Source organism: Bufo gargarizans, chromosome 4, assembly GCF_014858855.1.
Source record: "Bufo gargarizans isolate SCDJY-AF-19 chromosome 4, ASM1485885v1, whole genome shotgun sequence".
NCBI classification, from domain to species: Eukaryota; Metazoa; Chordata; class Amphibia; order Anura; family Bufonidae; genus Bufo; species Bufo gargarizans.
This window is the reverse complement of record NC_058083.1, coordinates 477,830,566-477,844,347: the sequence shown is the minus strand read 5'-3', so window position 1 is coordinate 477,844,347 and position 13,782 is coordinate 477,830,566. Positions and strand designations below refer to the sequence as shown.

The following is a 13,782-nucleotide window of genomic DNA, read 5'->3' as shown; positions in this document are numbered from 1 at the left end:
AAAATGCGGACAGCACACCGTGTGCTGTCCGCATCAGTATGTCCGTTCCGTTGCTCTGCAAAAAAAATAGTGCATGTCCTATTTTTTTCTAGTTTGTGGACAAGGATAGGCATTATTACAATGGATCTGCAAAAAAAACAGATGCCATACGGAAGGTTATCCTTGTTTTTGCGGATCAGCAATTTGCGGACCGCAAAACACATACGGTCGTGTGCATGTAGCCTAACACTGACGAATCTAAGGTTATGCACATGGGAAGGAATAATGCAAGTCACCAGTACATACTAAATGGTAAAACACTCGGTAATACTGACATGGAAAAGGACCTAGGAATTTTAGTAAACAGCAAACTGAACTGTAGAAACCAGTGTCAGGCAGCTGCTGCCAAGCCCAATAAAATAATGGGTTGCATCAAAAGGGGCATAGATGGCGGTGATGAGAACATAGTCCTGCCACTTTACAAATCACTAGTCAGACCACACATGGAGTACTGTGTACAGTTCTGGGCTCCAGTGAACAAAGCAGACACAGCAGAGCTGGAGAGGGTCCAGAGGAGGGCAACTAAGGTAATAACTGGAATGGGGCAACTACAGTACCCTGAAAGATTATCAAAATTAGGGTTATTCACTTTAGAAAAAAGACGACTGAGGGGAGATCTAATTACTATGTATAAATATATCAGGGGTCAGTACAGAGATCTATCCCATCATCTATTTATCCCCAGGACGGTGACTGTGACGAGGGGACATCCTCTGCGTCTGGAGGAAAGAAGGTTTGTACACAAACATAGAAGAGGATTCTTTACGGTAAGAGCAGTGAGACTATGGAGCTCTCTGCCTGAGGAGGTGGTGATGGTGAGTACAATAAAGGAATTCAGGAGGGGCCTGGATGTATTTCTGGAGTGTAATAATATTACAGGCTATAGCTACTAGAGAGGGGTCGTTGATCCAGGGATTTATTCTGATTGCCTGATTAGAGTCGGGAAGGAATTTATTCCCCCTAAAATGAGGTAAATTGGCTTCTGTATCACAGTTTTTTTGTTTTTTTTGCCTTCCTCTGGATAAACTTGCAGGATAACAGGCCGAACTGGATGGACAAATGTATTTTTTTTTCTGCCTTAAAACCATGTTACTATGTTACCATTTGTTTCCCCTGTCCCTGAATTGTGTCCAGAGTTTTTGTTATCCCAGGTAAAGGTATCCGATGGCTTAGCAGAACACATCTGGCAGCCACCCAAAGCACGATGTTAAATTATTACAATGTCCTTGCCACTTTACATTTGCAATTTGCTAGTGATGTTTGTTCTTCTGAGGATTTGTTTTTTATGTGTATAAGTTAATAACTTCATGTTTATTATATGTTTATCTGTGTTTGTGTTGATTTAGAATATTTTTTATAGACGACATAAGCTACTTTCACACTGGCGTTTTGCTTTCCGTTTGTGAGATACGTTCAGGGCTCTCATAAACGGTCCTCAACGGATCAGTTTTGCCCTAATGCATTCTGAATGGAAAAGGATCCGCTCAGAATACATCAGTTTGGCTCCGTTCCGCCTCCATTCCGCTCTGGAGGCGGACACCAAAACGCTGCTTGAAGCGTTTTGGTGTCCGCCTGACGATGCAGAGGCAAACGTCTCAATAAAAAACACAATAGAAAACGGATCTGCCCCCCATTGACTTTCAATGGTGTTCAAGACTGATCCGTTTTGGCAATATTAAAGGTAATACAAACGGATCCGTTCTGAACGGATGCATGCGGTTGTATTATCGGTGCGGATCCGTCTGTGCAGATCCATGACGGATCCGCACCAAACGTGAGTGTGAAAGTAGCCTTATTTTTCTAACTTGTTTTGTGTAAAACTTTGTTCACTTACAGGTTTTTATGCTGATTCCAACAATTGAGTGTGAAAAAGCACCTCAATTCTGACCGCCAGGCACCGCACCAATGATCGAGGCTTTTTTTTTCAGTGCTCTACTATGCCGCAGTTCCTGAGGCAGTGGTGGGCAGCCATACGCTGATCAGTCCCATTGAATGAGGCTAATCAGCGCACAGACCTGCGGCAGAAAGTTGTGGCCTCAACCTGAATAGCCGCGCTTGCACACTATAGAAAAAAAGCTCCAGCCTATGTGTACTCCCACAGTCCTGACCACAAGAAAGCTCGGCTCCTCTTCCTACTGTGTGCAAGCACGACCACCGGTGCTGGACTGCAGGGTGGTCATAACCCCTGGAAACGAGCAGTGTATAATGTGATGGAAATGAATCAAGCCAAGGGAGGGAATATGGACAATGACAATACATTAGTAAGTGGCTTGTATTCACTTTCTCTACATGATAGATGGCACTTGCTGAAGTGAGACAACTCCTTTAAGGTTCATCATGTCCTTTCGTTCATGCGTTTTTACTACTGCGTTTGACTCCTGAATTTGCTCTGGATCCTGAACTCGGCTTTTGTTCTAACCGGCACCAACTTTCTTTTCTTTTGGACTCTCTGCCTGGTACCTGTTGTTCCCGGTTACATTGTCTGGTACCTGTTGTTCTCGGTTACATTGCCTGGTACCTGTTGTTCCCGGTTACATTGCCTGGTACCTGTTGTTCCCGGTTACATTGCCTGGTACCTGTTGTTCTCGGTTACATTGCCTGGTACCTGTTGTTCCCGGTTACATTGCCTGGTACCTGTTGTTCCCGGTTACATTGCCTGGTACCTGTTGTTCCCGGTTACATTGCCTGGTACCTGTTGTTCCCGGTTACATTGCCTGGTACCTGTTGTTCCCGGTTACATTGCCTGGTACCTGTTGTTCCCGGTTACATTGCCTGGTACCTGTTGTTCCCGGTTACATTGCCTGGTACCTGTTGTTCTCGGTTACATTGCCTGGTACCTGTTGTTCCCGGTTACATTGCCTGGTACCTGTTGTTCTCGGTTACATTGCCTGGTACCTGTTGTTCCCGGTTACATTGCCTGGTACCTGTTGTTCCCGGTTACATGGCCTGGTACCTGTTGTTCTCGGTTACATTCTGACTACACTCCCATCTGGTCTGTGATATTCCGATTACTCTCCTGGTGATGACCCTCATCTCCATTCCTGACTACACTATTCCTCCATCAGTGCTACCACCACCAAGGTCCCCTACTCATGACCGGTGAAGGTCTCGGCATTCAGACCCCTACCAGTCTAACAGATTCCCTCTCCATTGGATGGGGAAGAACATGCTTGAACCGGAATACCCCTTCCTTTAGGTGTGAAGACCAGGAGATTCCTTAGACTGGGGATCAGCAACTTCAGGCACTCCAGCTGTTGTGTAACTATAACTCCCAGCATGCTCCATTCAGTTCTTTGGGAGATCTGAGAACAGACCAGAAATTGTGCATGCTGGGAGTTGTAATTTCACCACAGCTGGTGTGCCGGAGGTTGCTGATCCTTGCCTTAGACTTTCAGAACTAGGAAAATTGTATTGATAAAATATACAAATAGTTATTTCTTTTTGCTCATCGAAAAGTTTAGAATAAATGACAGAGCATGGACGATACTGTCATTGGGTAGAGAAGATGAATTCGGGGAGATCCTGTCTCCTGTGTGTAACACTCTAGTCAAGTGACTTGCTACGCCACAAGTCTCCAGTAGATGGCACTATGCTGCCATGTGCTCTACATTCAGTCTTCATATTGGTAAAATATCTGTACGCAGGGTGCATTCATGCCTCTTTCAGGAATATTTCTAGCCAGTATGTATGTCACGGGACAAAAACTATGGTTAATTTAAAAAATATATCTTAATTGGTACTGTTAGACCTCATGCACAAGACTGTGTGCCGGCCATGCCCGTGTTGTGGATCGCAATTTGCGGTCCTCTATGCATGGGCACCAACCATGTGCTTGCAGTCTGCGGACGCAAACCCATTCACTTGAATGGCGTCCCTTAATCCGCACTGCAAAAAAGTAGTGCATGCACTACTTTTTTGCAGTGCGGGGGTACAGACAGAAAACCCTCAGAAGAACTTTGTGATTGGGTCCGCATCTGTCATATGGTGCACAAACGGCTGGTGCCCGTATATTGCCGCCCTGCTGTTTCCGGGCCGCAATACGAGCACGGACCTGCTATGGTCGTGTGCATGAGGCCTAAAGCTATCAATTCTTAAAATTATTAAAGTGATTTTCCAAGAATTACATATTGATTACCTCCTTCAAAAATTTCACTATTTCATATTTATGCACTTAGCAGTCTACCAGGAAGACATCTTGGAAATGGTGGACCCTCGGTGTGTTAGATTTCAGGCATTTGCCCCTTCTAAAGTCGGCCATACACATTAGACGAAAGTTGGCCAAACCACCAATTTTGGCAGTTCAGGACTGCAGCTACTCTCATACACATTTTAGTATATTTAGGGCTCACTCCTTTTTTTAAATGAGATAACCAGGTCTCAAGACTTTGTTTTCTTCTGTCTACTTAGAAAACATTGGGACAATTGTTCCAGGAAATTATGAATTTGATTATTGAGGTCAGGAAATATGGCAGGCGGTATGTATGACAATCCAAGTATACTGTATATATAGAGAAAAGATGACAGGTGGTATTTATGACAATCTGTGTATACTGCATATATATGTATAGACATAGGGTGATATATTTAGACTAGACATTAGTCATATGATGCATCTATGTTTTGCACACACACATCAGCAATCACGTAAGCTAATAACACAATACATACATAAGATATATCATAACTGAAAGCACAAAAAAGTTATTTTTTTTTTCTTCTAAATATACAATTCACATGACATTACATCAGAAACCGAGAGCTTGCTCCAGGCATACAGAAAGCCCCCTGTCTCCCTTCTACTGGAAAGTCTTTGCCCAGATTGCCTCCCATAGTGCTGACCACTGCCCCGAGGGTGACAACCGCACAAAGAGGAGGATAACAGCTCGAAGTGCAACGTTTGTGGGAATTCCCATAAAAACAGGTTCTAGACTACAGTACAGTTTTACTATATTTCCTTTTGTCCTCATTCAAGTCAATGGGTAGGAAAGGTAGCATTGCTTTGCATTTTCATTTATAGCATCTCACCCTTAAATGATTGCAGTAGTATCATCTCCTGGAAGATCTGAATGGGAAAAACCTATTCACTTGAATATAGTGAAGACATTTGCAATGTAAATGTGCACCTTCATGCCTGAGCTTGGCTTAATTAATATGTCAGCTCCAGTAGTTAGGTAATATGTAGTAGTACTAGTAGTAGTAGATAATATGTCTGCTCCAGTTATTAAAGGGGTTATGCAATGTTTAAAGTACAAATGAAAATAAGACATCATATAGTCCAAGATAATCTCTTCCTAACAAAGCTAGAACCAGCCCTGTACCTCACATGGATTCAGAGATCTCCACATCCATTGCTGCAATTGTTTTCTAGATTTATTTCAGGCTAGCAGCTCAGGGGGCGTGTCCTATCAAGGGCACAGCCTTTCCTGTAGCTCTTTCCCTATCACAGCTCAGGGGGAGTGTCTTTTCTGCTGTAACTCTTTCCCTGTAACTGCCATATCTTCTAACACAAGATACGACTAGTGACAGTTGAAGATTCAAACTGAGCATGTGCGACCACCTCAGTAGGGTGGATGGAGAAATGAGGAAAAGAACAGCAGGTGGCGCTATACACTCATTTTATTGACTAGCTTGGTGGGTATACAACATTTTTAATTGCAATTACAAAAGTATTCCAATCCAGGTGCTGGTTTGAAAAATGTAGAATATTTTTGTGGGACAACCCTTTTAACCACCTCCGGACCGCCTAATGCAGATCTGCGGTCCGGAGGTGGCAGCCCTGCGCTCAGCGACGCATATATGCGTCATCTCGCGAGACGCGAGATTTCCTGCTCACAGGAACGGAAGGTAAGAGAGTGGATCTCCAGCCTGCCAGCGGCGATCGCTCGCTGGCAGGCTGGAGATGTGATTTTTTTTAACCCCTAACAGGTATATTAGACGCTGTTTTGATAACAGTGTCTAATATACCTGCTACCTGGTCCTCTGGTGGTCCCTTTTGTTTGGATCGACCACCAGAGGACTCAGGCAGCTCACTAAAGTAGCACCAAACACCACTACACTACACTACACCCCCCCCTGTCACTTATTAACCCTTTATGAACCACTGATCACCCCTGATCACCTCATACAGACTCCCTGATCACCCCCCTGTCATTGATCACCCCCCTGTCATTGATCACCCCCCTGTAAGGCTCCATTCAGAGGTCCGTATGATTTTTACGGATCCACGGATACATGGATCGGATCCGCAAAACACATGCGGACGTCTGAATGGAGCCTTACAGGGGGGTGATCAATTACAGAGGCGTGATCACCCATATAGACTTCCTGATCACTTCCCTGTCATTGATCACCCCCCTGTCATTGATCACCCCCCTGTAAGGCTTCATTCAGACGTCCGTATGATTTTTACGGATCCACTGATACATGGATCGGATCCGCAAAACACATGCGGACGTCTGAATGGTGCCTTACAGGGGGGTGATCAATGACAGAGGGGTGATCACCCATATAGACTTCCTGATCACTTCCCTGTCATTGATCACCACCCTGTCATTGATCACCACCCTGTCATTGATCACCCCCCTGTAAGGCTCCATTCAGACGTCCGTATGATTTTTACGGATCCACTGATACATGGATCGGATCCGCAAAACACATGCGGACGTCTGAATGGAGCCTTACAGGGGGGTGATCAATGACAAGGGGGTGATCACGCATATAGACTTCCTGATCACCCCCCTGTCATTGATCACCCCCCTGTAAGGCTCCATTCAGACGTCCGTATGCGTTTTGCGGATCCGATCCATGTATCCGTGGATCCGTAAAAAATCATACGGACGTCTGACTGGAGCCTTACAGGGGGGTGATCACCCATATAGACTCCCTGATCACCCCCCTGTCATTGATCACCCCCCTGTAAGGCTCCATTCAGACGTCCGTATGCGTTTTGCGGATCCGATCCATGTATCCGTGGATCCGTAAAAAATCATACGGACGTCTGAATGGAGCCTTACAGGGGGGTGATCAATGACAGGGGGGTGATCACCCCATATAGACTCCCTGATCACCCCCCTGTCATTGATCACCCCCTGTAAGGCTCCATTCAGACGTCCGTATGCGTTTTGCGGATCCGATCCATGTATCCGTGGATCCGTAAAAAATCATACGGACGTCTGAATGGAGCCTTACAGGGGGGTGATCAATGACAGGGGGGTGATCAATGACAGGGGGGTGATCACCCCATATAGACTCCCTGATCACCCCCCTGTCATTGATCACCCCCTGTAAGGCTCCATTCAGACATTTTTTTGGGCACAAGTTAGCGGAAATTTTTTGTTTGTTTTTGTTTTTGTTTTTTCTTACTAAGTCTCATATTCCACTAACTTGTGTCAAAAAATAAAATCTCACATGAACTCACCATACCCCTCACGGAATCCAAATGCGTAAAACTTTTTAGACATTTATATTCCAGACTTCTTATCATGCTTTCGGGCCCCTAAAATGCCAGGGCAGTATAAATACCCCACATGTGACCCCATTTCGGAAAGAAGACACCCCAAGGTATTCCGTGAGGGGCATATTGAGTCCATGAAAGATTGAAATTTTTGTCCCAAGTTAGCGGAAAGGGAGACTTTGTGAGAAAATACAAACAAAATCAATTTCCGCTAACTTGTGCCAAAAAAAAAAAAAATTCTAGGAACTCGCCATGCCCCTCACGGAATACCTTGGGGTGTCTTCTTTCCAAAATGGGGTTACATGTGGGGTATTTATACTGCCCTGGCATGTTAGGGGCCCGAAAGCGTGAGAAGAAGTCTGGGATCCAAATGTCTAAAAATGCCCTCCTAAAAGGAATTTGGGCCGCTTTGCGCATCTAGGCTGTAAAAAAGTGTCACACATCTGGTATCGCCGTACTCAGGAGAAGTTGGGGAATGTGTTTTGGGGTGTCATTTTACATATACCCATGCTGGGTGAGAAAAATATCTTGGTCAAATGCCAACTTTGTATAAAAAAATTGGAAAAGTTGTCTTTTGCCAAAATATTTCTCTCACCCAGCATGGGTATATGTAAAATGACACCCCAAAACACATTCCCCAACTTCTCCTGAGTACGGCGATACCAGATGTGTGACACTTTTTTGCAGCCTAGGTGGGCAAAGGGACATTCCAAAGAGCACCTTTCGGATTTTGCAGGCCATTTTTTACACATTTTGATTGCAAAGTACTTCTCACACATTTGGGCCCCTAAATTGCCAGGGCAGTATAACTACGCCACAAGTGACCCCATTTTGGAAAGAAGACACCCCAAGGTATTCAGTGAGGGGCATGGCGAGTTCCTAGAATTTTTTATTTTTTGTCGCAAGTTAGTGGAATATGAGACTTTGTAAGAAAAAAATAAATAAAAATAAAAATCATCATTTTCCGCTAACTTGTGACAAAAAATAAAAAGTTCAATGAACTCACCATGCCCCTCAGCGAATACCTTAGGGTGTCTACTTTCCGAAATGGGGTAATTTGTGGGGTTTTTCTACTGTCTGGGCATTGTAGAACCTCAGGAAACATGACAGGTGCTCAGAAAGTCAGAGCTGCTTCAAAAAGCGGAAATTCACATTTTTGTACCATAGTTTGTAAACGCTATAACTTTTACCCAAACCATTTTTTTTTTTTGCCCAAACATTATTTTTTTTATCAAAGACATGTAGAACAATAAATTTAGCGAAAAATTTATATATGGATGTCGTTTTTTTTTTGCAAAATTTTACAGCTGAAAGTGAAAAATGTCATTTTTTTGCAAAAAAACCATTAAATTTCGATTAATAACAAAAAAAGTTAAAATGTCAGCAGCAATAAAATACCACCAAATGAAAGCTCTATTAGTGAGAAGAAAAGGAGGTAAAATTCATTTGGGTGGTAAGTTGCATGACCGAGCAATAAACGGTGAAAGTAGTGTAGTGCAGAAGTGTAAAAAGTGCTCTGTCATTAAGGGGGTTTCAGCTAGCGGGGTTAAAGTGGTTAAGGGAAACCTTGCTATATGTAAAAAAAAATAAAAAAAGCCACTACCAGCCTTAGTTCTAGTGCAAACCAATTTATGTACCAGAGAGATCATCATTCAGAGAAGCCACGACACTCTGCCTGAAATATTTCCCATGAAATATGATGGAATTTGCAGTGGAGGCTCTGAAATGGTTGCATACAGATCTTCAACCACCATAAGTGGGCAGTGATCCTTTCATATGGTTTCCGCTATTTGTAGTTATCACATCAGACCATGCTTTGGCGTAACATCTGTATGACTAAGGGTACTTTCACACTAGCGTCGCTGGATTCCGGCAGGCAGTTCCGTCGCCAGAACTGCCTGCCGGATCCTGCAATCTGCATGCAAACGGATACTCTTTATAGACGGATCCGTCTCACAAATGTATTGCAATACCGGATCCGTCTCTCTCTGGTTGTCATCCCAAAAAAAATCGGATCTGGTATTTATCTTTTTCACATTTTTGAAGGTCTGCGCATGCTTGTTTTTCCGGAACACTTAGGGCCGGATCTCTGTCCAAAAACCATACAGTGACTGAACTGAAGACCTCCTGATGCATACTGAACGGATTGCTCTCCATTCAGAATGCATTAGGATAAAACGGATCCTAGGACGGAACTCAATACCGGAAAAGAAAAACGGTAGTGTGAAAGTACCCTTAAAGAAGCACAGTGGTGCTTGAAAGTTTGTGGACCCTTCAAAATTTCTGCATTAATATAATCTAAAACTACGTCAGTCCTAAAAGTAGATAAAAGTTTACCAAATCAAACAAATTAAAACTGTTAGATTTGGTCATTTTTTATTTTATTTTTGGGGAAAATGATCCAGTATCACATATCTGTGAGTGGCAAAAGTATGTGAACCTTTGGTTTCAGTATCTGCAACTAAACGTTTCCGGTGATTGTAGCTTAGTCCTGCACATCGGCTCTGAGGAATTTTAGTCCATTCCTCCAGGCAAAACAGTTTCAACCCAAGCTGTCCTGGGCCAGATACAGCAAAACAGGCTCAAACCATGATATACCACCATGCTTCACATATGGGATGAGGTTTTTATGCTGAAATGCAGTGTTTTTCTTTTCTCCAAACATAATGCTTCTCATTTAAAACAAAAAGTTTAATTTTGGTATCCTCCATAAAAAAAAAAAAAAAACATTGTTCCAATAGCTTTCTGGCTTGTTCAGGTGATGTTTAACAAACTGCAGATGGACAGCAGTGTTCTTTTTGGAGGGCTGTAGCTTCCTCCATGCAATCCTGTCACGCACACTGTTGTTGTTCAGTGTCCTCCTGATGTGGATAATGTGAAAAGGCCTTTAATCCCTTAGAAGTTACCTTGGGTTCCTCTGTAACCTGGCGGACTATTACACGGCTTGCACCTGGTATGATCTTTGTTGGTCGACCACTCTTGGGGAGGATAATAACAGTTTTGAGTTTCGGTGGAGTCCACACTCTAAGAGATGGTTTTGTAAACTTTTCCAGCCTGATGAGCATCAACAAGTCTTCTTCTGAGGTCCTCAGAAATCTCTTCTGTTCATGCCATAATACACTAACACAAACATGCGTTGTGAAGATCAGACTTTGGTAGATCCCTGCTTTTAAAATGAAACAGGTCGCCCACTCACACCTGATTGTTATCCCATTGATTGAAAATACCTGACACTAACTTCACCTTCAGATTATATGCTAATCCTAAAAGTTCACATACTTTTGCCACTCACAGAAATGTGGTATCGGATCATTTTCCTCAATAACGAAGTCTAATATTTTTGACTCATTAGTTTGACTTGGTTATCTACTTTTAGGACTTCCGTGAAAATCTGATGTAGTTTTAGGTCAATTTTATGCAGAAATATAGAAAATTATGCTGCTTCCTCTCCACTTTGATTGACAGGGTCGGGTGTGATGACATTTACACCGCCTGGTCCTGTCAACCACAGTGCAGAGTGGGCAGCAGTTGCAGAGAGAGCTGAGCCTGTAGGTGTAACAGCAACGCCCGCGTTGCTCCTAGAGGATCATTTAAATATGATCAAAAAAATCATTTTTCTCAGCCATAAGAGCACATATGAACATGGGAGCAACACAGATGCCTCAGCTGCCAAACGCACATGTAACAGGTCAGCCAGTGTCATAGGTACAAATCTGCTGACAGATGCCCTTTAGGCCTCATGCACACGGACGTTGTTTGGGTCCGCATCCGAGCCACCATTTTGGCGGCTCGGATGCAGACCCATTCACTTCAAATTGCGGAAGGCAACACGGGCGGCTTCCGTTTTTTGCTGATTCGGGGTTTGCGGACCGCCAAAAACAGCACGGCCGTGTGCATGAGGCCTTAAGCGGATATGAGAAGTATACAAATCTTGAGATTATCCTTTTCACAACTCGTTGCATTATCTTGATATATAATATATTTTTTTTTGTGTGCCAGAAAAATGTTTGTATAGTTTAAATAAATATTTAGTGAGTCTGTGTGCATTGGCAGAGCAGCCATATTAACCCAACTTTCAACTATTAATGTCTGCCTATCACAGATGTTTATTTGACAGCTACAGCCGCCTTATGCATGACAGATACTAAGCCGCGTGCAGCATACGCAGATGTGAGTACTTTTAATTACCTTCTGCATCAAGTATTATACTGTTTTCATGTTCCCCTGGATGTTAAGCCCCACCATCTAGCTTTAGGCACATTATAGGCATATATACCTCATTGAGTTCCATGAAGGTGAGCGTTTAATTTAAAGGGAACCTGTCATCAACTTTATGCTGACCTCACTGAGGGCATCATACATTAGTTACAGAAATGCTGATTTCAGCCGTGTATCACTCATGAGCTAATAGTAAGTGGTTGCTGAGAACCAGCATCATAATCATTGCAGCCCAGGCCTTGAAAAGAGTCAAATCTACCTGAGAAGAGTCCTGGTTATTCCTAATCTCCTGCTCTCTCGCCATCTGCTGATGATTGGCAGGTCTCTCCTAGAGAGAAAGGGAGAAAACTAGGTAGAAGACTGTCAGCCATCAGCAGGTGGGCAGGAGAGCAGGAATTCATGAATAACCAGGACTCTTCTCAGGTGGCCGTGACTCTTTTCCAGGCCCAGTCTGCAATGATTGTGAACTTGGTTCTCGGCAACCACTTACTTTAAACTTTGGAATGACAGAGCGCTGAAATCATCTCACCGGTCTCTACTTTATTCTGCTATTAGTATGGGCAGCATAAAGTTGATGACAGGTTCCTTAGAGGGCCAGCGGTCTCTCCTGGCGTGTCTATTTTAGTAAATATATTCCCCATAAAATAACAATTCTGGAGGATTTTTGCTTATAACGTTTCGTTGAGCCGCTCCTCTGTTGTTACTCCTAGAAATGTAATAATAAATTGACAGCTAGTTGTCAGTTACCATTTCCCTTGTCACTGTATAGCCGTACACAGTCAGCACCAATTGGACACCATCGCAGTGTGTAGTGATACACCTCCAACAGGCAACACCCAGTTGTTAATTTATTCACTTTTACTGGGAAGGATAATAGAGAAACGACGCAATGCAGAGTTCTGAGGAAATGATCCAAAATTGTTAATGTATGTGCTATACAGGTATTTACTATAATTCACATGTCGTGAGAGCTGATGACATGGCTCCCCTGGCTGCTGCTGCCTCAGTACGTCGGAGTCCCGGGCCAATGAGGAAGTGCTCCGGGGCTCCCAAACATCAGAATGCATGGGGGAGGCAGCTCCACCCGGCGTGCAGACACACCAGCATGAGCAGCTTCTTCCCCTGTTCCCTACTGTTCCTTGCATTTTGAAGACTCCCCTGGCTTTGCATTTCTGCATTGGACTTTGTCACTATGTAGCTGGCTTCTGGTGTTTGGGATCGTATTGATCTCCTGGTTCTGACTCTTTGGTGTGTTTCGGTTTTCTCGTTTGCCTCTGGTGTTACTTGTACTCTACCGACTGGCTTTTGACCATTATCCGCACGACTACTCTCTCCATGCTCGCTCGTTCCTTTGTCCCTGGTTGTGTGTCACCCTTAACATATTGCAGTATAGGGACTGTCGCCCAGTTGTGGGTCACTGCCTAGGATGATTATGCAAGTAGGTAGGGATAGTGGGTCTGGGCAGTTTAGGCCTGCACTTTCCCTGTTTGCGTGTGACGGTAGTCATTATTCTGACAACTGAGTCCTCCTTAAAGGGCCACTAAACCTGAAGCCAGCAGATTACAGCAGCTACTGTCATAATGCCTGCAAGGTTCTCAGTACTGGAAATACATGAGGTGCAGTAGTTCTCCTAGGTGCAGACATTTTTCTGAAAAAAAAAAACCTATAGCAATTCGGCCAGCCAGAAACGGGTCATGAAAGGAAACAACAGACTGTATACCATAAAACAGCAAATGTATGGTAAGCCATGAATATTACCTTGCTGGACGGGCTGTGACTGCGTGAGCAGGAACGGCGAAGCTGACTGTAAGTGGCTGGGGACCAATACTAGTTGTTGAAGGGAATGCAAAGATGTCATATCCTGCAGGAAGGAAAAAAGTTATTCTTCTCACAATTGGGTTTCACCATTAGATGGAATGAGCCAAAATACTGTAAGGTCCTACAGCAGACAGGTGATGGGGTCGCAACCTACCAAATCATGGGGCAACCTGCTACTGGTTTTAAGATAGACAAGTACCTAGTGCTCCTTTTGCAAAACCAACCACAGCAGCTATACAATGTAGTGCCATGGC

The 13,782-nt window shown here is 43.8% G+C and overlaps 1 protein-coding gene across 2 annotated transcripts in view; it reads right to left on the bottom strand.

The window, feature by feature from the left end:
* Positions 1–13,782, bottom strand: part of POU2F3 (POU class 2 homeobox 3) — a 149,081-nt gene that overhangs the window by 19,139 nt on the left and 116,160 nt on the right. For both annotated transcript variants that reach the window (XM_044290109.1, XM_044290110.1), the window contains exon 5: positions 13,469–13,571. In XM_044290109.1, the coding sequence (XP_044146044.1) occupies positions 13,469–13,571 (103 nt within the window). The remainder of the gene's footprint in view (positions 1–13,468; positions 13,572–13,782) is intronic.